This window comes from Cavia porcellus, unplaced genomic scaffold (assembly GCF_034190915.1).
Source record: "Cavia porcellus strain 051 isolate PalLab524CR breed Dunkin Hartley unplaced genomic scaffold, mCavPor4.1 scaffold_2, whole genome shotgun sequence".
In the NCBI taxonomy this organism is placed as follows: domain Eukaryota; kingdom Metazoa; phylum Chordata; class Mammalia; order Rodentia; family Caviidae; genus Cavia; species Cavia porcellus.
Window position 1 is genome coordinate 85,807,805 of NW_026947485.1, and position 22,503 is coordinate 85,830,307.

A 22,503-nucleotide genomic window follows, 5' to 3' on the forward strand; every position below is an offset into this window, starting at 1 on the left:
ACTCAAGACCGCCTGCTTGCAAGGCAGGTGCTTATGCCACTGAGCTAAACCTCCAGCCCCCAAGTCAAGAAATCTTTAAGTTCTGAAAAGCTGTTTTCAGTTCATGTTTTCTAGTTACTTCATAAAGCCATTAAAATTTTTGAGTTTTTAAAAATAATTTTCTTGGTACAGTTTAAATTTTTTTGTATTTTTAAAGAGAATAAAAAAATAAGAATACAGAATTTCGAAACAAGATAGGAAACTAACAATGGTTATTGTGTTGCATATTGTTATCTTCACAATAGTTGCTCAGATAACCTGTCATTCATAGGTCTCTGAGGCACCTGTCTATGTACTTCTGTGTACAGTACAGTCTATGTATATAATGGAAAGTTGATTATACCAAGCAAATCCTAAATTGTCTAATTAGATCTCTGATTTGGGAATATTAGAAGTTGGATCTATGACATGTCCAAAAAGAATGCTACACTTAAGTGTTACCTGGATGGGAGATGTTGACCAAATCTGTTCTTTACAGTTTGCTGAACTGGAAGCTGTGGGCAAGGAGTTGAAACTTATGTCCAGTTACTTTTTCCAGTAAATGAAGCAAGTACTGAATAAAACCTCCCTGCACTAGGAACAAAGATCTGGGGCAAACATGCTGTCCATACTACACCTTATCTTCTGTGAAGGAACCAACTGATTTTTTCCACTGGATTCCAGCTACCACTGTGCCTTACTGCCAGATAATACATGTTGCTTCTACCCGTACATGTAAAACCCTTAAATAAACTATTGCAGCTATGTGGTGATGTCTGTTGCCTTGTGAACTTTGATGAGAATCAGTCTTAAAAAAGGATCACTTTAGTTCAAAGTAACTAGTGATTCTCAAATCTGCCCGCACACTAGAATTTCCTGGAAGTTTAAAAAGATACTAATGCCCAGGTGCTGTGCCAGGGACTTTGAACTAATTGGCCTGATGTACAACCCAGGTATGAGAATTGTTAAAGGGTGTGGGATTGCTAAGATGAGTGTAGTATACAACCATGTTTGATAATTATGAAACAAGACATTGAATCAGTCTTCCTTACCCCATCGCTGTGATAAATACCACTCAAGTCAAATGCGGAATAATTTGTATTTTTTGTACCACCTCATTGTAATTTATCCTTGATTAGCCTGTCTTTCAGACTTCTAATTAAAGATAAGAATATTCTAGGTTGGTCTTTCTAGACTTTGAGGTTAAAAAAGCTGAAGAAATAATCTCTGCTTGAGTTGGAAACAGAGGGCAGAATGCGTTGGGCTGTGAGCCGGCTTCCTCTCACTGACTTCCCTCCGTTTCCCCCTGCCTCACTCCAGCCCATCCTGACTACTCTTCTTGTCCCTCACTTATGCCAGGTGCACCCCAGCTTCCTTGTGTTCTTGCTGCCCCTCTGCCTAACACGCAGATACCCTGAAAGGCACAGGACTTGTTCCCTCAGTTGCTTTAAACTCCAATCATGCATATCCCACCTTCTTCACCGTACATGACTCCATCTGACCCGACTTGTCTGTCTGCCTCTTGGCCCACTGCAAGAAGGCAGACTTCTGTTTCATTTTTCATTCACTGCTGAATCTTTATGTGGCCTTTACTACCTATTCCCAAGTCTTACAAGACTAGCAGCCAATACATAAAGTTCCTTGTCTTGGGAGGAAGCAAGGAATACTGGGCCAGTTTAGTGTAGTTCAGAGAAACAGGCATTCTTCCTTTTATAATTATTTATGTATATGCTGACAAGCCTGGCTGTAAGCATCCAAGTCTACCAGCATTGATCCCACCATTCAAAAGCTTGGTTTTGGGGATTTTTTTTTTTTTTTTTTTTTGGAACTGGGGATCAAACTCACAACCTCATGCTTGCCAGGCAGCTATTTCCCTGGCCTGAAAGCTTCAGTTTTTGATAGAATCAAATGTACATAAGATGCCTGTTTTCCGTAAGGTGGCAGGGCAGTTTTTTCATAAGGACCTAAGATAAACCTTTTGGTCAACAAAAATAAAAATGTATTAAGTGAAAACTGTGACTTCTCAGAACATCCATTGATCTTTATTTGATTTGACAAAATCTGCATTATTAAAAGACAAGTAACAAAATTTGAGCTCATTTTGAATCTGACAAGTTCTTACAGTTTGTAGAATATTTAAGAAGCATCAACTAAGATGGACACAAGAAGTATCACATGCAGACGCTCCTGGCAAAGGGGAACTATATCTGCAGGTGAAGTCCACAGTATGCAGTACATAAAGAAAAACCTAGAGGAAATGCCATTAGCTACTAGGGTGAAATGTTTTTCCTTTGGTGGGGAGGAAGAAGTGATAAAAAGGGGCAGGAATTCAAAGGCATACATAGAATGGCTTCTCCATTCCAAATTAGGTAATAAAAATATTTAAATCATAGCAGTAGGGCACCTTTGAGGAAAAGAGCATCTTAACCAGAGAAGGCTTGTTGCATAATTCTTCAGTAATATGTATGGTTTTCAAGTAATGAAGCAGAATTAAAGAATAATCTCATTTTAACAGTAGCTATCTGTTTTTCTTCTTGCCTTCTGGGGTTGAATCTGTTTCAGTATCACAGGGACATTTTTCCACACAGTTTCTAGGGAACCATCCTCTTATTCTTGACACACCTAAGGGAGAAAATTAAATTAAGATGCAATAGTATGATGTACTACAGTGACATTACTGGGACCAAGAAGATCTCTTACTTCAAATTAATAACCCACCTATGTACCCTTTTTGCATATGCACAGCTTGAGGAGGGGGAAAAGCATGGTGCAGAAAGACTTCTGACAAGACAGAAAACAGACAGATCCCAATTCCATTATTTGGGAGGTGGATTCATGTGGTTCACAACAGTGCCCGACTGGAGTATTCACTTACAGGTGCATGACCATACAAAGCACTTGGGCACACCACACAGTGCAGCTCTTCCAGGGGAAGAGCTCCCTACAGTCTTTGGGACTTCCCTTCTTAGACTTTTCTAATAAATATACACCATGATTGCCTTAGTTATCAATGGGGTTCATTTGTGATTAACTTCCAGTGTTTTTCAAAGAGTATCCTGGGTTCATCTTTAAAAAGTAGTAGTTCTAAATTTTTTCTTTAAAAAAGAGAAAAAGACCAAGAATATTTCAGTCCACTAGTTTTTAGAGTAACAAGAGGGCTACTCACTCAAAGGAGAAATGTGCAATACAGGAGCGTGGCGCACAGAGCCTAGTCAGGCTGCTTGGCTTTATGCCCTGGTCTACCTGTTTTTGCTGTTTGGCCATGGACAAGCTGCTCAGCCTCTCTGTGCTTCAGTTCCCTCACCAGTGCAATGTAAATGACAGCACCTACCTGACAGGTCTGCTGGGGACTTTAATACTGTAAGTTAAGCACTTACACAAGTGCCTGTCATATAGTTAAGGAGGTGCTCAAATGCTAGCTATCACTGTAAAGAGCTGGGAAGAACAAGTACAATGGAGAAAGACATGCGTTTCTTTTTCCTGCTTAAGCAGGCGCCTTGCTACACAGTTTTCTCAATGCATTTGATTACATGTGATTATTTACACAAGTCATTCTGGTAAAATTTGGAATTACTGCTAGCAGTCTTGTACTTGAAACATACCCTTCCATTTCCATACCTTCCATAAAGGAATCATCAAGAATTTTGTCTCCATATAACCAGTATCTGAAATATTTAAAAGATTAAATTTAATTTTTAGGCTAGACACTAATTTTGTCATTTAAGAAACACAGTATTTTCTATCGCTTACCGTAACCCTCTTGTGGCTAACACGAACTCCCCTCTGCGTAGCTGTATACGAGGTTCTTCAGTGCAAGGGCTCGTGAAGAAGGTTTTGACTCCTCTATTCAAAGGACAACAGGCACCACTATAATCTTCTATTACCTTATAGCGAACCTGTCAGCAGCAATCAGAAGAAAAAACTGAATTAATTACCCATAATACCTGAGTTCTAAGTTTGAATTTAAATTTTTAATGGTAGATCCAAGTGTTCAGTGCCAAACCTCCCCTTCTACTTCTCCATCCAACCTCTTTTCCTGCAGGAGGTGAGTGATCTTTCTGGTTTTTTTTTTCCTAGTTAAAGAGTTCTTTTAAGAATTTTTTTATTAGTTCGTTTATGCAGTATACAATGTCTACACTCCTTGTGTGGAGTTGGTACATGTATATAGCACATCTTAACTCCTTTTTCATCCCCTTCCCCCTCACCTCATGTCTTGATCCTTGTCACATCTGAGAAAGATCTATCTCCCTACTTCCTACTATTTATCTTTTGTTTTACTCTTGATTTATAATTTGGGTTTCTCATCTAAGAGAAACCATGTGATATTTAAGCTTGTGTGTCTGATTTCTAATTCATACACTTCTTTTTACCCCTCATTTCAAGCATCAGAATTAAATTCCAGAGCAGTTCTGTGCAAGGGAACTATGGATAATGACGAAATATTCTATAGTTCACATCCATAGTATTCAATGGGTTGCCATGGGACTCAAGTGGCTACTAAGCACTTCTAATGTGGTCAGTACAAATAAGGAACTGATTTTTAATCTTACTTAATTTCAACTTAACTAGCATTGATGCCTAATGGCATCATATGCCACAGGAGGGCTGAAGGGTAGGCTTTATCTTAACAATCTATATTGAGGACATTTTTCTATGTTGGCAATATAAATCAACTAAATTCTCTCGAGTCCAAACTATTTAAATGAAAATAAAAGTAAACTCTATTCAGTTTCAACAAATGTATTAAGAATATTATTTGATAAAAGCCAACCACTGGTTCCTATGCAAAGGCAACTTTAAAAATTACACAGAAGTATCTAGGCTGATAAAAAAATAAGCAAGCAATATCACTGTAAAAGAATTACTTACACTTCTGACTCTTTTATCTGCTTTTTGTTTCAACTGTTCTATCTGTTTGAAAGACACAAAAGAAAAAAAGTAAGCCCTTAACACCGAAAAACAACCTACTCTATTCTACTATGATTAACATGACATACCCCTGATTTCCCAGAATTTCAAAATGTTGACAACTTTAAGGCCACAGTGTTTCTAGCATGAAAAGGTCTGTGGCTAGAAACTAGGGCTTTACCCTCAGAACTCACTCCATAACATCCTCACTGATGTGTATTCTCATAGCACTCATGGGGACCTGAAAGCCAGGGACATGTGTTCTCTGCCCTCATGAAGCCTCCAGGCTAGCAGTGCCCAGCGCAAAGATGCTGAGATGCACTGATTCTCTAACACAACAGACAAACTGTGAAACTTACTACAAATGAATCTTAACTGAGCAGACTTTTAACACCTTTTTTCTCTTAGTCAGCAACTATTAAACAGTACCATTAGACACAGTAGAAGAAATGAGTATCATACATGGTCTCCATTCTGCAATCTTCCAAATTTACACTAAGACACAGGGAATAAGAAAAATAAAAACAGGAGACCTCATGAGCTATAGACAATGGTACATAGCTAGAGTCCTACACAGATGAGCTCACAGAGGGCAAGCACATTATATATATAGGACAGGTGGGCCTGGAAGCGGTTGGAAGGACAGATAGAAAAGTCCCACGAGGTAGAGAAAAAACTGGGTGGCAGGAATGTATAAAGAAGTTTATATGACTGTAGTTTCGAAGGTACTTTAAGCCAGATTCTATAAAACTAATTCAAAGAGTCAGAACTTTACCATAGAGGTCTGGGGATTTTAAGAGAGGGTTAAATACAGAAGATGTAAATTACAAGAAGTATTTTATGAACATTAACTTAGATTCATCTTGAAATAATGAAAACATTTACATTGCTTAGGTTGCCATAAAATAACACTGAGTTAAGGAAAAGTTCAGGAGTAGAAACAAAGGCAAAAACAGAGGACTATTCAAATAGAAATACTCACTGTTAAGCTGTACTGGTGACACCCTTCTCGTATTGGCCACTCCAGTCCATCTCCCTCAGGAACCCCTGACCATGTAAATACCTGTTTAAAGTTCTCCCATCTACTCCCCATATCGTAAGGAAAAACAAAGACTTCGTCTAGTTGGTAATACTGAATTCGATCTTTAGCCTGTGGGTAACAAAGATGTTAAGATGGCAGATACCCTCACTGTAAGGTACTTTCAGTGATACATTATTGAGAACACTTATTCCTTAAGTCTGTATCATGCAAATAAAAGTACTTCCTTTTTGCTGTACTGTTGCAATATGCAGGAGAGACACAGCTTTCTAACACTGCAGGAAGAACTTGATAGAGCACAAATGTGCTATGTGATGGCCCAGAAAAAACTTGACAAAGTTTCCTCCAATAATAAGTACTCTACCAGGTGTGGTGGCACATGCCTTTAATCTTAGCACTTGGGAGGCTCAGGGAGGAGGATTACTGTGAGTTTGAGGCCAGCCTGGGCTACATAAATGAGTTCAAGGCCAGTCTACAATATACAGCAAGACCCTGTCTCAAAAAAAACTGAAACATACCAAACCAAACCAAACCAAACCAAGCAAAGAAGACTTAAGCACTCAAAAATGCTTACTAAAAGAGTTAAATTCGAGGCTGGGTATTTAGCTCAGTGGCATAAGCACCTGCCTTGCAAGCAGGCAGTCGTGAGTTCGATCCCTGGTACCGATAAAAAGGAAAAAGACAAAAAAAAAAAAAAAGTTAAATTCATTCCATATTTAGAAAATATTCAATCTTGCTGATTGTTTAGCAGCACTAAGGGATTAAGGTAAAAATAAGGATGAACCGATTCACGTTACAGTAAAGATTTTTTTTTTTTGATGGAGCTGTTCTACTCATGGGGTATTACAATAATGTTATCCTGGGTGGCAGTGACACCTGAGGAAATGGCCAGAAAGAGTGTAGGAGTCAGTGCTTTATGAAAAACATCTTTCCAAAAGGCCAGCAGGTATGTGTAGGGTGTCTTTTAGGTTTTTATACCATCACATACACATACACACTCATTTACATTTGCATTACATGTACTTGTTAGGCACACACATAAGTATTTAGGTAGCATAAATTATACACTAGGCATTTAAACAGTTAGCTTTAAGGAAACAGACTGTCTTCAAATTTTTTAAGTTCTGCTGACACCTACTGATACGTAGATACATTATTTATTCCAACAATAACCATAATTGTTGAAACTTGTAAAACTTTAGTGTGATAATTTCTATATACTTTCTATAGATAGGATAACTTGAATTTTTTATTCAGCAATAAAGTGTCAATTTTAATACAACTTTTAGATTTAGTGTAATACCTTTTAGAGAGCCTTGGTCACTGCAAAAAATTATCCTAATGTCAATATATTTATTATTCTTAGCAGAGGTAGTACTTTGAGATATCTGATAATCAAGCTACAGTGCTTTATGAAAAAGGTTGTCAATACTTATGACTATAAATGTTATTATTTTATAAAATTAACAAGTCTATTCAATTATTTAATTTTATCCTCAGATAGAAAAGGTAATTTCTGTTTTAAACAAAAGCTTTGGTGTCTTAAAAATGGACTGAATTTTTAAGGGCTGGTGGTTTAGCTCAGCAGCATAAATGTCTACTTGGCAAACATGAAGTCGTGAGTTTGATCCCCAGTACCAAAAAAACGAAACAAAACAAAACAGAAAAACAGCTCTCAGCTACTTACAGGGAAAAATGGGTAGGGATGAAAGTTATTTTACTATATGTTAAAAGGTGACAGAGCTACATACTGCTTTGGGAAAAGGCAACAGAAAGTACCTAGCCAGGTCTGGAGAAAGCCAAGGAAGGTTCCTTGTATGAGATGATACCTAAACTAAACCTTGAGGGGCAAGAAATCAGGCAACACCAGAGTGAAGAGTAGTCCAGACAACAGAACAACATATGCAAATATACAGAAGTGTAAGATGTATAAACCACAAGTGTGAGATGGGGTGGAAGAATGGGCAAAGAGGCTGGGGAGGCAAGTGAGGGGAAGTGATGAAAAGTCTTAGGTACAAGCTAAGGAGCTTGGACATCAATCTGTATAGCTGAGATTTTCAAAACTGCTTTGTAGGCTCCTACAATCTCCAAAACCTTTTCCTGAGGTTCAGCAAGTTCAAACTATTTTCATAATAATACTAAGATGTTATTTGCCTTTTCAGTATGTTGATATTTGCGAAAGTAAAACTGTTGACATGTTAGATATAATTAAGACCATGGCACTAAATTGTATTAAGTCAATATATACATGACCAATTGTTTACATTCCATTCCATGGATATGAATACAAAATAACAAAACTGCTTTTGCACTGAACATGTGCAGAACTTTTTCTCATCATTATTCTCTGAACAATGTAACAACTATTTATATAGCATTTCATTGTACTGGGTTAAGTAATCTAAAGATGATTTAAAGCACACAGGAAGATGTGCTTAGATTGTATGTAAATACTTTTCCATTTTATAGAAATTACTTGGGCATCCACTGATTTCAGTATCAGAAGAATTCCAAAACCACTCCCTGCAGGTATTCAAGAAATGACTTAACATAACAGTTTTTTAAAAGCCAACAACTTTATATAAGAATGTTGTTGATAAATCTTAACTCTTTGTTCTTGGAGATGAAGTCTCACTACATAGTTCAGGTTGGCCTTGAATTCACTGTGCAGGCCAACCCAGCCTCCTCCTATCTCAACTTCCTCAGTGCTGGGAGTACAGGCTGCATCACTACACCCAGCTACATCTCCTCTTAAGGGCATGTACTTTCAGAACTTGTATGACAAAATGGGAAGTAGACATAAAGAATACCAAAGCAGAATATAAAAAAATACGTAATTATTTTTCAAACAAATGTTACTTTTACTAACATATAATGGATTATTATTTTTAAATGAAATCTTTAAAAATTCTCAGAAGATATGGCAAATATCGATAGATATAATATACAAAAACAAAAGCTCTTTAGTGTCCTTAATGATTTTCAGGAAGTACAATGATGCCGAGACCAAAAAGTCTGAGAGCAGCTGCTGTAAAATTAATGATCATCAACTGATTGCCAGGTTCTAAATATGTGCTACAGATCTACTTACGGTTCACTTGGCTCACAGAGCTATTTATTCTGCTTTCAATTTCAATTGCTTTTTAACATTTAAAAATGGAAAGGATGTCTCATGAAATTTAGACCTGTTAATTTTTCTTGGAAAAAAAAATTAGCAGAACTTATACTAAGGCATATTCGTCTGGGCAACACCACTTTTGTTAGGGAGCTCTTTGATACACAGCCTGGACTCACCTCCTGCAGTTCATGTCTGGCTTCTGCAGGCATCTGATTTTTCAACCTATGTTATTGCACTGGTGCTAAGACGCTGCAAGGTTTTAAGCAGGAAACCAGGTAGTGAGATTTATTTATTATTAGAATCATAACAGAAAGGGTGAAGTATGGAGCGAAGGCTGTAAATTCTGTGACAAAGCTTATGTCTGACACACTTTAGGCACCTTCCCAAATGGGCTGTTTTCTGCCCTGCTCTGAGAAAGAATGGCCAGATGACTTAGCGTGTGACTTACACCTCTTCAGCAACTCCAGCTGTGTAAGAAACCGATTTCTGTGGAAGTTACGTTAAGGTGGAAATACATAACTATATTCACCTTCTATATGACATGCTAAGGAAACTATTTGGCGTACATGTTTTCACTTCCAGGCACTTAATGTGATCTGTTAATATAGTCATTAAAATTTACCTTCTCCTCAATCCAGGATTCGATAGAAGTTTTATTTCTGAGAATTATTTTCATCTGGAAATTAAATGACAATGACATTTAATAATACGATTTCAGTGTACTTAAGATTATTGTCCTCATCATAATTCTGTGAGACAGCTTTTATTGCTTCACACCATAGATAAAGACCCGGGGCAGGACGGAGGCTAACTAACTCAGTCTGTGTTGTCTGACTTGAATGTACTTGTTCTCAACTGCTGCACAATGCTTTGCCAGAAAAAATATCGTATCATAAAATCAAATCTAAATCTCTTATTTTAATTAAAATTCATCTTTTATCTACTATCTGTAGATCAAGGTTTCAAAGTATTAATAAAACACTGATATGATCAATTCAACTAGCACCTAAGTGTACTGTTATTAAAATCTATTATCAGTGTTTTTAATTAACCTTAAATTTATGCTTAGGTATTCATAACAAGTAACAGTGACTCAGTTCATACAACATAGAGACTCTACTCATCCTACCGCATCCAGTCCTTATTCCATCACCCATTATCTTAGATGTGAATAATTCTACTTATGTAGGATGTAGGTTTTTACATTTTGGGACCTTAGTTTACTGTTAATATGATTCTTAATTATAGATATTAAGAAAACTTTGACAAATTTGGTACCATGTTAGTAAAAAACATAAATTATATCCCAAGTCAGCTTATTTAAAAACAAAGCATTCAAAAAAGGCTGATATACCAAGGTTGTCAGGCCTGCTAAGTCTACTTCTGCATACTTCCTGGATCTCCTTGAGGTCTGGCTTGCCTTCAGACTGTGGCACAGCCTAAGAACCTCGGACTAGGAGCCCTCATCACAACCTTAGGGCCTCAGTGAATGAGTGAAGTGAAGAAAATCAATTCTGAAAACTGCTTTTTAAGGTCCTCTCCTCTGTGTTCTCATGCATTCTGCACATACACTTAAGACGTAACAATAACCCTGAACTAGCTAACCATTTACTATTAACTTATGAGTTCCTTAAGCTTTCCTAAGGAACCTCTTCATTTTATTATTGTAGCCTAATTTAGCAAAATAGTTCTCTCACAGAGTGAGCACTAAATAATAAATATATCATGGAGTCGTTATAAATGCACTGATATGCAAAGTGCTTAAAACTGTGTCTTATATAAGTGATCAACTAATGTTTGCTACGTTATTATGATTACTGTTAAGTATATACTATACAGTGACATTAATAATTATGCTGAGTACAATGAATGGATGGCCCTGGTATGTCACTTAAACCTTCCTGAGAATCAACTACTTACCTGTAAGGATGGAAAGAGGGTAGTGGCCTATCAGCTTTTTTTAGGGCAGGTGTAAAGGCTATGAGAAACTAAACTGAGAAGTGTTTTCTAAACTATAAAGACCTATATCTAGGTTAACATTTCATGAATTAAATCAATTACCCAGAAACGGCAAAATTGCCCCAATAACATGACAACTTTTAGCCAAGGTTAACGGAGAGACTTACCTGGATAAAAAACAACATCCCAACAGCTATAGTTGTTCCTAAAGCTAATCCCAAGGCAAACAACGTGGCAGCAAATGCAGCTAACCCAAAGGGAACCATCGGCAGGGGCTTTCTCCGGGCTGCACTCATGTCGATCTTCACTGTGTTCCACCCAAAGGAGAGCTGCAGACAGCAACATTTAACATGCTTGCTCATGGTAACTGTTCAGACTTTGGAATACCGTTTAAAACAATGTGCAAGAAGTTGACAATTTTATACTGCTGCCAAAGCACATATATCAAACATGGCTGTTTCCAATGAATACACTGGCTAGCATTTTGTGCTTATGTGTAGGATATCATTCTTGGTTTTTATTTATTTTTCTGCCTTGCTTCCCATGCTAGGGCTAACATTCAGGACCTCATGAATGCTAAGCAAATGCTCTAGCACTAAGTTACCTCCTCAATGCCATTCTTGGTTGTATTCCCATGATATTTGTTTTCTCAGAGAATCAAGTTGGCCCAACTCCATAAATTCATTAACGTGCATGAACAACATTAGACGCCAACCTAAGCTGAAACTATCTCCCAACTTCTTCTGTCTATTCCACATTTATGGTTTTCTTTAACAGCAACAAACACTGTACAGCCTAAGATCTGGCTATCTGCTCCTTCACATGCCACTGACCAGTGCTGAGAGCTGGTAAAATGAAAGCAGAAAGGGCCTGCAGATGTGTACTGCCTGACCTGAACAATGTTTCACAACTGTAAAAGTTAGGTGCCACCATTAAAAGTTCAGGAAATTTCACATAAAAGTTTTACTTTTAGATTTTTTTCTGAGAAACTGGAGGACCTAAGTAGCACTGCTGGGCTAGGATTCCCAAATATTAGGAACTGAAGTCCAGTAAGGACTGTCCCCTCTGGAAGACACCCTCTCTCTGGTTGGCCACAGTCCCATCAGTTCTGTGTTCCTCATTTTCCTTCCAGGTCTCTTCAGGGATTTTGATTTCTAACCTATGAACTTTATCTCATGACTACCTGTCTGCAAATCAACTTGAACCACTGCTGGATAGATCTACTCGTGGGGACTCCATGAGCCACCTTCTAGGGCACTGCAGTTAGAAATGAACAAAAGAGCTACAATCTTCTCCAGCCACATGAACGGATAGAAACAGCACTAATGTCGTTTTCTTTTTGCTATTTTCCCATAACTACTAAGCTTGAAATCTATTAAATGATGTATGGAGAATTAAAATAATTATCAGCTTCAGTAACGGCATGTCTTTCCTCATCTCAAAGAAATCTTTCAGGAAAGGGAAATCTTTGTTCATCAAAGCTTACATTTAAACATTTCTTTAAAATGAACTGATAGAAAGGGAAACCAAAATTGTTTCCCCATTTAAATTGCAAGCAGTACATTTCTAAAAGGAAACTTAAAATAATTTTGATGTCTACCACTTAATGTGGCGTGAATGGTATTCTAACAAAATTTTGACTTACCCGATTATAAAGCTGTGTGTACATAGTCATAACAAAAATGAAAGCAGCATGAATACAACCCAGTGGTGCTAAGAGAAGAAACAGTGTGAACGAAGCATGATTTTGGTAACCACAACAGTTGTTAATCCAAGGACAGTGATGGTCCATCTTCATCACACATCTAACAGGAAAGATGTACAGGACACATAAGCAAAGTTGTGTGTACTTTAAATAACTTAGCCTTCAAAAGATCAAGTAAATAGCAATCTAGCAGCTCTATGCGTCACACGGGGACTATACTTTATGGAACAGAAAGATAAATACGAGCTTTTAGACAACTATGGACAGGGACTCCTCTTAAAATTATAAGTAGCACATCACATCAAAGAGCAGGCTTTATAGCAGCTTCTGAAAAAAAGATGTCTGCTACAAGCGAGTTTGTTTAAAGAAGCTAGGACGATTTCAAAACCAAGACAAAAGAAATTCTACACTCCCAATAGATGCTCAGGTTACCAGCTTTAGGCCTGCAAAGTCAATCAAACAAGATAAGCACTAAATTATTTTTAAACTACAGTTGCTATCATCTTGGCCTGAGTTCCTTCGAATCAGCCAGTTGCTTAGTGAGGTGGTGGGTAGGAGGATGTTGCTTTTCTTGTCTACTAGCCACACACTGGCTGGCTCATGAGAAGGTGTGGTTTGACTACTGTTTTGTTTTAGTCTTGTAACTGGTAGGCTGAGCAACTATCTTGAAGATAACAATAAGCAATACAACAATCATTGTTAAATTTCTATCATTTTGTTTTGAAAACCTAAACATCTATTGCTTTTTGTTGTTGTTGATGCTTTGCTTTTGTTGTTGTTTTGGTCTGTTTGTTTCTTGATTTTTCTGGCTTTTTCTTTTTTCTCTTTAAAAAAAAAAGCAGCAGCAGCAGCAGCTAGGAAGAGCCAGGCATACTGACTCAAGTCTGTAATTCAAACATTCTGGAGGCTCAGACAGGAGGATTGAGAGTTCAAGGCCAGCCTGAGCTACAGTGAGACAAAAACAAACAAAACAAAGGAAGTTGGAAAGCAGACCAAGAGGTTATATAAAGAAATGAGCATGGTTCCTGGTTTTCCTTTAATTCAGAAATGCAGGAACTAAGGCAGAGCACAATAGTGACTCAAAAAAATTGTTTATAAATCTCAGGGTTCATGGGCCCTGAGAAAGACTTCCTTTCTCACTGTTCTAGCACACTTCAAATGTGGAACCTCTTAGCTAAGCCAATCAATTCCAGCATACAACGTACGGCAGAGTAAGAAAAATTTCTTCTGCTTCTGTTTCTTAATTTTGCTGGAGGAAAATTTTTCTGGCTTAAAATCAAACTTTAGTTGTGTCCAGTGGTTTCCTAAATTTCTCATACATCAGTGGACATAGTTGTTCATTATAACAGGTCCTGGCTTATTTCACATGTTTTTCAGTGACTCAGTTTCTTTCTATTAAGGTTAAGATTCCAGTAATTAAAAACTTGTGACATTAGGCACCTGGATTCATTTCTTACATAAGTGAAAAACAAAAACAAAAACTGGTCTCCTTTATAATTCAGACCTAGAACAATTTTAAAACTTGTAAAATGGCAGTCAATACAATCTTGAAAGAGAAAATGGAAACAAACTAAAGGTATCATTTTGTATCCAATTTTTGCAAGGCAAGAGGCAGAGTATGTCTATTTTTCTAGAAAACCCTTTTTACTTTTATCAAAAACGTGAAATTTATTATCTAGATTGATAATTTAAGTGTACATTAGAAATTATGGACACAAAGCATTTTAACAAAATTTCTGATGAAGTGTCACCTTTCAGAGAATAAAATTAGTTTTTACTGCTGTAGTAGAAAGTACAAGGACAAAAACATTGAAAAGGCCAGCAATTAAGTTGATCACCTCCAAGTGAAAAACAAAGACAAATACCTGTTACATTTTCTGCAGTGATGTGAACGTGGTGCCTTGTATGCTTGACAAACTTTACAATACTGGAGATACATGATATCCTGAGAATTTTCCTTTCATCAAAATATAAACAAAAATACATTAGAACCTTCATCGCAAGTTATAACAAGTCAGGCTTGATGAGAAAATGCTCTCCTTTCATTGATTTCTTGTATGGGAAATGGGGGAAGAAGAATAGAAATTAAACTTTATTTTCAGGCCTTTTATTTAAGCTTCAATATTTTAAAACTACAAATCTGTGGTTTAAAAGCACAGCATGGCTCTGCAATTACTAAGAGGTCATTTTCAATTTCTCTTCCCCATACTGCGGAACTCAGTCCATTGTTATTATTTGCCCCACTTATCCCAGTCTTACTAGAATAGGAGTAATTTAGAAAAGGCAGCTGACAACTTAAGAGTGGGGAGTTGAGCAGGAGTTGATAGTCTTTCTGAAATCTGTGCTCTCCTTGATATCATCATTGTCACCTCTCTTCTTTGGGGGCAGTTTTAATACTTTCTAGTTTCCTTTCCTCTAGTCTCTCTTTAATCTTGCTGTAACACCATTCTGTCAGTGCCCTGATTCAAAATCTCTAGAAACTCCCTCTGTTCTAACAAGTTCTCATGCATTTGAGACTTCTGTGAGCTGTCACTGTTTCATACTTATCTGCACTACAAAATCTCTTCTCCAGTCAGACAAAGCTGTCCCGTTTCAGAGTATGCATTTCCAATGTTCTCTCAGAATCCAATGCTTTCTTCCTTCTATCTGTACAAACTCCCACTCCTCCCATGGGTCTCCAGCTGAAAGCTCCTTCTTTTAACCTCAATAGCAGGCATCACATTCCACTGTATTTTATAGTTCAATCATTTGCACAGTGCAATGGTTTACCTCCTAGGTTGTTTTTCCAGAATATAAATTGTGTCTCACCCTTTTCTGTATTCATTTCAAATAGTATACTGCACATAGACTACACTGTCCAACTTTCATATACCTAACAATCACCTAAAGATTCTGTTCAAATGAGGACTCTGACTCAATAGATCTGTAGTAAAGCTCAAGATTCTGCACTTCTAACAAACTACATCCTGCTATTGCTCAACAAGGAATTATGGACACTCGTAAGCTTAATCTAACGATTTTTAAGAAACCATAAATTGATTCATAGTATAATTCCTAAAGCTATAATTTTACAATGATTTTAAAACTTTTATGATTTAAACCAACAGTTCCTAAACTGAATGTTTATCATGGTTCTGAGGGCTTTTAATGTATTAGGTGAAAAACAAGTTCTCACCCCAGAGGGAGAAAGCCAGGATCAACAAACATGACACTGAAGTAATTATAAAGAATTGTAATGGTCCAGTTTATCAACATGACGACATTTACGCTTCCTCCAGTGATATGTAGGGGCTAATACCATAACAGAGTCAATCAATCTGTCGAACATACTGCTGTATACAGCCAAAGTGCGCTGTGGTTCTACCAGTGTAGCTGGGGTTTTCCTTACCATTATGAACTCCTCCCTTCAACTGAATTTTTTTTTTAATGCAGGACAAATACTCAGCAAAACTGCTTTAGATCAAGCTAATTTAGGTCAGTATTTTCAAACAGACATGCAATAAGTTCTCTGAGCCTAGTGATTACAGTCATGCAATTAGATGGCACCATGACAAAAAAATAGGCTAATACTACTGGTTGGCATACAAGACAAAAACTAAATACTGTACACAATTATTTGAGTTCACTGTTAAAAGGGAAATTTTTTGCTTACCGGTTTCCACCCCAGAGGAACAAAGCCAGGACCAACAAACATGGCATTGAAATAATTATAAAGAATCATAACGGTCCAGTTTATCAACATGATGAAGTTCACACTTCCTCCAGTTGTGTGTAGGGGCCAATACCATAACACAGAGTCAATCATGGCCACTGTGGAACATGTTGCTATAACCCCAAGGGCTATGATGGGCCCCCAGTGACACAGTCTCTTTAATTCTTGGAGATTTTCAAACTTGATAACTGAGCACAATGCATTCATTTTGGGGAGAAAGAATGCCTTCCTACTTCTACAGGATTATAGATTTCCTTTTTCTGTGTACACATTTGCATGTGCCACAAGTCCACATGTGTTCCCTGATTGTCATGCCTTTGAGTTATGAAGATTATGCCATTTTCACTATTCACTCACAGCTTGTTATTTTAATCAGGAGAATCCAGTATCTTGGTTTGAAACTCAACCTAAAGAAAACAAAAGAGATAGTTCAGTAGAAAATTTTTATTTGTTAACTCTAAGAAGCACCTAAGAGCATCTCCGAAGCATGCCATTAAGGGTTGAGTATTAATAAAAAAAGAATTACTTCTGACTTATATAAAATACAGTTCCATTTTGAATGGCATGTAACCTGGGCACTATCTAAAATAATCTTTCTTTGCTCTCAACTTATCAAGGAAGTGTTAATGTCCAATTTTTAGTGAATGGTTAAAGATCACAAAGAATTTACAGCTGATTGGGCTGGGGATTTAGCTCAGCGGCATAAGCGCCTGCCTTGCAAGCGCGCAGTCTTGAGTTCCATTCCTGGTACCGATTAAAAAAAAAGAATTTAGAGCTGGGAAACAGGGCCTTAGAGCTGATCTAATCTAACTTCCTTCTTAATAGAACAGAAATTAGTTTAAAGAGGCTAAGTGCTTAGATCAAGGTCATATTTACGGCGGTCTGAACCGCCTCGTATAAAAGGGTTTTGAATTAAAGGTAAACCAGACAGAGTCTATGCCATTTACGGATAGCTTTCCCAAGACACCACTACCCAGTCTACGGTGGCCAAAGGTAAAACTGTGTAAACAAGAGATTTCAAGGTAAAGAGAGGAGAGAGGGTGTGTGTGTGTGCGTAAAATCATGACTGACATAGTATATGAGTGAAAGTCTGTGAGATTTGAAGAAAAAAAAATAATTGCCTTCGGGAGCGAGGGAGGGGAAGGGCAGGACATTTGTAGAAAGGTATTTCTGACCGATCTGGAGTGAGCTGGGGGAAGAGACGCTGAGATATGCACGTAAAAAACAGATGCCATCGTTTTGTGCCTCCGTTTCCCGCCCGCGTCATGGAGCAGAGTGCTCAGAAACCTTCACTCAAGGTTGAAACGTTCCAGTAAGTGAGGCTGGTTTCAACGTTTAGGAGATTCGATTTTGGGACGAAGGCCGCCCAAATCGTGATTGCTTTTCCTGCTTGACTCCCACCTCAGTCTGGTCCTTAGTGTCCGCTCCTCAGCCAAGGCATTTTGGGGACGGCCTGGCCTCACCCGGAACAGATTTTCTCCTTCTTGGATAAGTCCATCATGGGCAGCTCAGTCAAGAACAAGCAGGAAGCAAATCCTGGTCGTCACAGGCTAAAGTGCAGGACCTGCCTTGATCCGCAAGTCTCCGCCAGCCCCCTAGCCGCTCCTCTCCGGAGGCTTCCTGCTCAGCCTCCGCCACATCCACTTCCGGTAGGTTCGCCGAGTCAAGCTTCCCCCCAGGAAGCAGTCGCTTGTGACATGTCGGTTGGGTGAGTCAAGTCATTTCCCAGAACTTAGAGGCGAGTACGAGTAAGTGACCTCTGAGACCACGCATATCTCTCTAGGCTTTTTTTTTTTTTTTTTTGCGGTGGGGGAAGCGTTAACTGGAATGCTTTTCCCTAGCGAATGTTGAAGCCTAAGCGGAAAATAAAAGGCGTACCTAGCCCAGTTTCCGGCGGACAAGAGATTGCAGCGAACAACCAGGAAGCGGCTGGGCCAGGAGCTGTCTCCGATTCTGTTCTCGGATTTTTAAACGTGCCTGCCTGAGTCCCTACTGCGATCCCTTCTTCCTACCGAAGGCTGCAGCCAAGGCCGATTACGCCAGTGCTGCCATGTCGTCGGACTTTGAAGGCTATGAGCAGGACTTCGCCGTGCTCACTGCAGAGATCACTAGCAAAATTTCGAGGGTCCCTCGACTCCCACCTGGTGAGAACCTAGCTCTGCCGGGCGGGGGCGTTCTGGGGAGCCGCGAGGCTGGGGCTGTGGGAGAGCTCGGGGCTACGGGTGACTCTCAGTCTCAAGACTGTCGTGGGCGCGGCTGATGGCTGCGAGGGGCGAGGCTTAACTTGACGTGGTTCAGGGTAGGAGAAACTTGAAGCCGGCTTATGGATGCAATGCAAAGAACCTTCGGAGTTCCAGCCTTTTGAATTCCGAGTCCATCGCCTTGTAACTTGTATAGTCTTGGAAACATTTCTCACAGTCTTATTTCTTCTCTTGTACCATAACATGTGAATATGCAAAGAAAATGAATGAAAATACCAAGATCGTAGATCCACAGTGTACAACAGCGTTGTGATGTTATTATAAGACTAGTACTGTATACTACAAAATAGAATTAAGAGCCAGGATACCTGGATTCAAATTCCAACGCTGTCACTTAGAAATTGTGTCGCCGGGGCTGGGGATTTAGCTCAGCGGCATAAGCACCTGCCTTGCAAGCAGGCAGTCGTGAGTTCGATCCCTGGTACCGATAAAAAGGAAAAAGACAAAAAAAAAAAAAAAAAAAAAAAAAAAAGAAAAAGAAAAGAAAAGAAAAGAAATTGTGTCGCCAAGGCAAATGTCTTAACCTCTCAACTTTCCTGCTAGGTGAAATGGAGAGAAATGTAATGTACTGCTCTCAGAGTTGTGAAAATTAAATGCTATGACACATATAGAGCCCTTTCTTGTGTGCTAGCTAATATTACCAATATTTTTCATACCTATACCCATATTTCTTGTTTCTCACTCTTAGAGGTTTATAACTCAGTTTTTTTCTAGAACTTGTTATAGGATAATCTTGCTCACTTTTAAAATTCTACGCCTCCTCTCTGGAGCTATTTTCTTTGGTTTGGCTTAGTTTATTTATTTATTTTAGCAATATTACCTTCCATGCTAGATTGTCAATCATGATAAGGCAGGAGCCATGTCTGATTTCCTTGGCATTTATTTAGTAAAGGCTCAAAAAAAAATTGCTTAAGTGAATGAGCAGATGTCTAAAGTAAGATATTTGTGACTTACATTATAAGGTATCGTTTCATGGTATGTCTTTCTCCAAGTACCGCTTTATTTTCAGTAGGTAGTTACACAGAAGATTTTTACTTTTTGGTTTAGTTTTGTCATTAAGCTCTGGACTTAACCCCATTTCGGACATAAAGTGGAGAAAGAGGATGCTTATTTATCTGCTGACTTTCTCACCTTGTTAGTGAAATCCTTGATGCCAGCAGTGATTTTTCCTGGACCTAAGTTGTCATTCCTCTTTCCCTCCCCTATTTTCCCCGCAAACTTTGTGTTTAAAAATAATCTTCTTCCTTTATTTCCTTGTCCCCCCCTACCCCACCTATTTTCTGTTAATAGGGGTATTTGCTTGAAGCCAGGATCTCTGAATTCACACCCTACTCATCTCCTGAAGCCCCAGTTAGTTCTGGAGGAGGTGGATGATGTCTTAAAGAGGTTTATGAATCCAAGTAAGGGAACAAGAGGAGAGAATCAAGGTAGTATGTACCACCGAGCTCTGCTGCTTCAGAGATTTTTGTGGAGAAAGTGGCCGATGGCCTCATGACTTCATGACACACCATATACCACCTCATCTCTTCTCTTCAGCTCTGCTCTTCTCCCACTGCCCAAGATCATCTTGATTTTGTTGTCACTGCTGTCAGAGACTACTAACTTTGAATTGCATCCCAGAGCCTCAGACTACCAGGCTTTGTGATTTCAGTTGGATTTTTGCTCAGTTTTAATTGTAATTATTTTAGTAGTAGAAACATATCTTTGTTTGGCCTAATAGTTTTTGTAATAAACTGTTCTACCAAGTAACAGTCATTCCTGGGTCCAAATTGTAAAAACTATTTCAAAGAAAACAAATTTTGTTACAGTTGAGTTTTTCTTGCCTTTAAATTGTGATGTAACAGTTTTTAACCACATAAAACATTTGTATTGAATTTTTTTAACCTCTCTGTAGTCTGAACAGTCTATGAGGCTCAGGCAGGCGGACAAGACTTTAGTGACCAAGCGAAATCCTGTCTCAAAATAAAAAATTTTAGAAAGGCGCTGGGGATGTAGCTTAGTACCAGGACCCTGTGTTCAGTCTCTTCTATCTTAAAAGTAAATAGATTAAATTTTTTTTTTTTGTCTTTCTTATTTTTATCGGTACCAGGGATCGAACTCACGACTGCCTGCTTGCAAGGCAGGCGCTTATGCCGCTGAGCTAAATCCCCAGCCCCAATAGATTTATTTTTTAAAAAGCCATGCTTCTCTTACCTGTAATATAGCAAAACAACATCTTCATTACAACTGTAAGAAGACTTCATTGCTTGAGACTGGAAAAATGCTTATTTGCTGGGTATGTGGCACATGTCTGTATTCCCAGCCCTCAGGAGGCTGAGGAAGGAGGATCACTATGAGTTTGAGGTCAGCCTGGGTTACATAGTGAATTCCAGGCCAGCTTGCACTACATAGTGAGACTCTGTCTCAGAACCAAACCAAACAAAATCAAACAAACCCTTATTTGAATAATTAAATAACTTTAAAATGCAATGGTCTTCCTCTTAGTAATGACTTGTGCTTGATCCCTTCATAATCTGCCTCTAATTGATAAACAGAAAAAGATTGTAAAATCTATGTAGTTATAATTTTCAGGTGCATATCTGTAGACTAATAGAAATTAGTATATATAAGCATGGCAAAACAATATGTTTAAATGTGATTATAATATCTTTCTCAGGGCATCATTAGGGGTTGAGGTATATAGCTAAAATTGACCCAGAGGAAGTGAACTATAATTTACATCAGTTAAGAGCATTAAAAACTGGAGCATTCTGGGTGTGGTGGCACATGCCTGTAATCCCAGCATTTGGGAAGCTGAGGCAGGAAGTTTGAGGCCAACATGGGTTACATAGCAAGTTCAAGGCCGGCCTGAACTACATAGCAAGATCCTGTCTCACAAAAACATAAATAAGTAAGTAAATATCTTAAAATTAAAACCAGAGCACGCTTTCAAGTCAAAGTAGTTCAGCATATTAATTTATCAAAATGAAGTTGAGCAGGGACAATCTATGGAAATGAACTTTACCATTTGCTGTGCACATACGTTGTAAGAATGCTACTTCCAAAGAGAATAAAGGGATTTAATATTTTAAAACTATTCTTAAAATTTCATTCCACTGTTTTGTTAACAATAAAAAATTTGCTGTTAGACTAAAATTTTTGAATCTTCCCTAATTTTAGTATAGTAGTTGGGTGCGTCGCTTCTTAATGACTACTGTGATAGCACTACATTTGTAAATTGGTTTTTAATGATTACTGTGAAGTTCAGGAAAACTGATGAGCAGAAACTACAAATCAGTACTTCACAGTGAAGTTCCTTTTTTGTGTGTAGTCCTAGGGATTGAACCCGTGGTCTTTTGTTTCATAAGCAAACGCTCTACCACTGAGCTACATTTCCAGTCCTTTTTATTTTGTGATGGCTTCTTACTAAGTTATCCAGATGGTCCTCATAATTGAAATCGTTCTGCCTCAACCTCTCAAATAACTGGAATTACAGGTGTGTACCACTGCCTCAGCTGAAGTTCCTTTTCTTCTGGTGTGGGAGAGAATGCCTTAATGGAAAACTTCCATTACATCAAGCAAACTTTTTGAAAGATCTTAAAGTTTTATTTGCTAGCTACTTTCTTATCCTCACCATTCAGCGATGTAAGTGGTCTATTGTGAATCCTCTGTGTTTGTGGTTGTAGACAGAAATGAATCAAGAAAACAGCCATGTGGTGGCACATGGCTATAATTCTAGTACTCTGGAATAATGAGACAGGAGGATCCCAAGTTCCAGCCCAGTCTGAACATTTTAGCTCTGGA

The 22,503-nt window shown here is 38.2% G+C and overlaps 3 protein-coding genes across 17 annotated transcripts in view; 2 read left to right on the forward strand and 1 right to left on the reverse strand.

Annotated features, from left to right (window-relative positions):
• Positions 1 to 783, forward strand: part of Acsl5 (acyl-CoA synthetase long chain family member 5) — a 44,643-nt gene extending 43,860 nt beyond the window's left edge. For 2 of the 3 annotated variants that reach the window (XM_013158131.3, XM_063233782.1), the window contains exon 22: positions 518 to 783. The gene's annotated coding sequence lies outside the window, so the exon portion shown is untranslated. 3 annotated transcript variants of the gene reach the window in all.
• Positions 784 to 2,038: 1,255 nt separating this feature from the next.
• On the reverse strand, positions 2,039 to 18,066 carry Zdhhc6 (zinc finger DHHC-type palmitoyltransferase 6). Of its 2 annotated transcripts, XM_003475109.5 has the most exons (11): positions 17,861 to 18,066; positions 16,400 to 16,866; positions 14,613 to 14,704; positions 12,688 to 12,847; positions 11,210 to 11,371; positions 9,706 to 9,759; positions 5,909 to 6,076; positions 4,888 to 4,929; positions 3,769 to 3,914; positions 3,637 to 3,683; positions 2,039 to 2,640 (listed from the first exon to the last, which is right to left on the reverse strand). In XM_003475109.5, the coding sequence occupies exons 2-11, from the start codon at positions 16,664 to 16,666 to the stop codon at positions 2,537 to 2,539; spliced, it is 1,242 nt and encodes a 413-aa protein (XP_003475157.1). In that variant the 5' UTR covers positions 16,667 to 16,866; positions 17,861 to 18,066; the 3' UTR covers positions 2,039 to 2,536. The 2 variants fall into 2 exon arrangements, with proteins under 2 accessions (XP_003475157.1, XP_023423014.1); XM_023567246.1 differs by lacking the exon at positions 17,861 to 18,066 and having other exon boundaries at positions 12,688 to 12,755; positions 16,400 to 16,446.
• Positions 18,067 to 18,213: 147 nt separating this feature from the next.
• Positions 18,214 to 22,503, forward strand: part of Vti1a (vesicle transport through interaction with t-SNAREs 1A) — a 370,470-nt gene continuing 366,180 nt past the window's right edge. For 11 of the 12 annotated variants that reach the window (XM_013158219.3, XM_003475211.5, XM_013158218.3 and 8 more), the window contains exon 1: positions 18,214 to 18,603. In XM_013158219.3, the coding sequence (XP_013013673.1) occupies positions 18,510 to 18,603 (94 nt within the window). In that variant the 5' untranslated portion in view covers positions 18,214 to 18,509. The remainder of the gene's footprint in view (positions 18,604 to 22,503) is intronic. The other variant, XM_013158220.3, reaches the window with a different exon arrangement.